The 1673-nt window shown below is 46.6% G+C and overlaps 1 protein-coding gene across 1 annotated transcript; it reads right to left on the bottom strand.

Moving 5' to 3' along the window:
* Positions 1–495: 495 nt before the first annotated feature.
* LOC100960564 (SUZ domain-containing protein 1-like) lies at positions 496–1210 on the bottom strand. The gene is made up of 2 exons (XM_012813704.2): positions 1148–1210; positions 496–1071 (listed from the first exon to the last, which is right to left on the bottom strand). The coding sequence occupies exons 1-2, from the start codon at positions 1196–1198 to the stop codon at positions 496–498; spliced, it is 627 nt and encodes a 208-aa protein (XP_012669158.1). The 5' UTR covers positions 1199–1210.
* Positions 1211–1673: the final 463 nt, after the last annotated feature.

Raw genomic sequence — 1673 nt, forward strand, 5'->3', positions numbered from 1 at the left:
GCCGGTTGAGCTATAGGCGCCGAGCCAGGATCAGATCTTATATGGCCTAGTAAGTCCTGTTAAGAAGTCATCATTAAAATCATCCTTCCTGATCACCTATTTATAATGTATGGATTAGATCAATAAATATATCTTAGGATATGTACAACATTCTGAGATTATATCTACCTCATATGGTAATAGAAGCCAACTTTCTTTCTTTTTTTTTTTTCAAATGGAACTTACTTTTTAAGTGATGAAGACATGCACCTGGGGGTGGGTAGGCAGGAGTTCTCATTTGGGTTTTGAAATCCCAAATTAAGGAGCATGATAAACTGTTATTGTTGGCACTAGCTTTACCCCCAAGTGGCCAAGTGGCACTGCCTGACTCTCTACTCTGAGTCCTTGGTGGGTCCCCCCAACCATCCCCTAACCCCCACCCTTTCCCTTTCCATTGACTTGGGACAGCCCTTGTCGACATGCCAATCACCGTGGGAAGCAGGGGAAGGAGGGAGGTCACAGTGCATGGGGTTCAAGGTCACAGTGGGCGGAGCAAGGGGGAGCACAGTGCAAGTAAGTCAGGTCGTTCCCTCTGCTCAAGTCCAGCTGTCTGCCACGGCAGTGCAACCCGTGGCGGAGGACCCAGGAGGCGGTGATGGTGGCAGCGGCAGCATCCTTTCTTGCCTGCATTAATCTGTGCTGTTTGAAGCCTTGTGACCCATCAGGACCCAAAGGCTGTCTGACCACATTATTGGGCTGCCTGCTGTCTTCAGGTTGGGAGATCCTGGTTGGCCTGTCAAGGATGGGTTTCTCCTGCTCCTCTCCGGGGCTGGCACTGCCCAGGATCTGCTTCCGGGCCTTGGTGTACTCAGCCTCCCGCTGCGCTAGAGACTTGACTGGAAGGGCTGGCCTGCTGGTGGAGTTGGGGCTGCTGACCACACCGTTGCTGGTGGGCTTCTTGAGGATGCGGATCTGTGGAGGGGGCCCCATGGGAAGGCTATCGTCCTGAATCACAATGGGCACTTTGGGAGGAGATTTGGATTTCCTCTCCTTTTGTGTGATCTTCAGTTTTTTTTTCCAACCGTCTATTTCCTTTTAAGAGCTTTTCAAGGCTTTTCTCGAATGACTTCTTGTTTTAAAGTTCCACACTGGATCACTTTGCTCCAACCCCTCTGTCTGCCGCCTCCTCCCAGCTCTCAGCGACCTCCTCATCTTCCATCTTACTCGAGAAGCCAACTTTTTTTAGAGCACCAAGTTAAGTGATGTCTCAGTTCTATACATGATGTAGTATGAGGGAATGCCCTACTTTAAGTGGGATGTCGTGGCTCTTTTTAGAGTCCTATGAGAGAGGATATTGGAGATATCTGGATAAAAATTCAGCCTGTAGTTGCTAATTCGGTTTCATTTAGCAATGGTTTTGAGGGCATACATTCCACACACTGCAGTGGAGAAGAGAGGGAAAGAGAAGAACCTCGTTGTTATCAGATATATATTTAATTTTTTTTAATTTATAGATTTATTCTTAAAAAAAAATGTATAGATTCAGTCTTAGCCTGCTTGCAAATACTATCTCTTCCTTTTTCTGCCTTCATTTTCCTTCTTACTACTTGTTACTAGCTATATCTCATTTTTGTGTACCTGTTATGTTGTCTTTCTACCTGCCTATCAGAACAAAAAGTTTGTAAGGGCAGGAG

Source organism: Otolemur garnettii, unplaced genomic scaffold (genome assembly GCF_000181295.1).
Source record: "Otolemur garnettii isolate 467f Iridium unplaced genomic scaffold, OtoGar3 scaffold00292, whole genome shotgun sequence".
NCBI classification, from domain to species: domain Eukaryota; kingdom Metazoa; phylum Chordata; class Mammalia; order Primates; family Galagidae; genus Otolemur; species Otolemur garnettii.

What these genes read in the sequence shown, in the direction of transcription:
- LOC100960564 (XM_012813704.2), bottom strand. Translation starts at nt 1,198, where the DNA reads ATGGAAGATGAGGAGGTCGCTGAGAGCTGGGAGGAGGCGGCAGACAGA. An exon ending in AGGAGGCGGCAGACAGAGGG is followed by an intron (nt 1,072 to 1,147) that starts GTTGGAGCAAAG and finishes AGCTCTTAAAAG; the next exon opens with GAAATAGACGGTTGGAAAAA.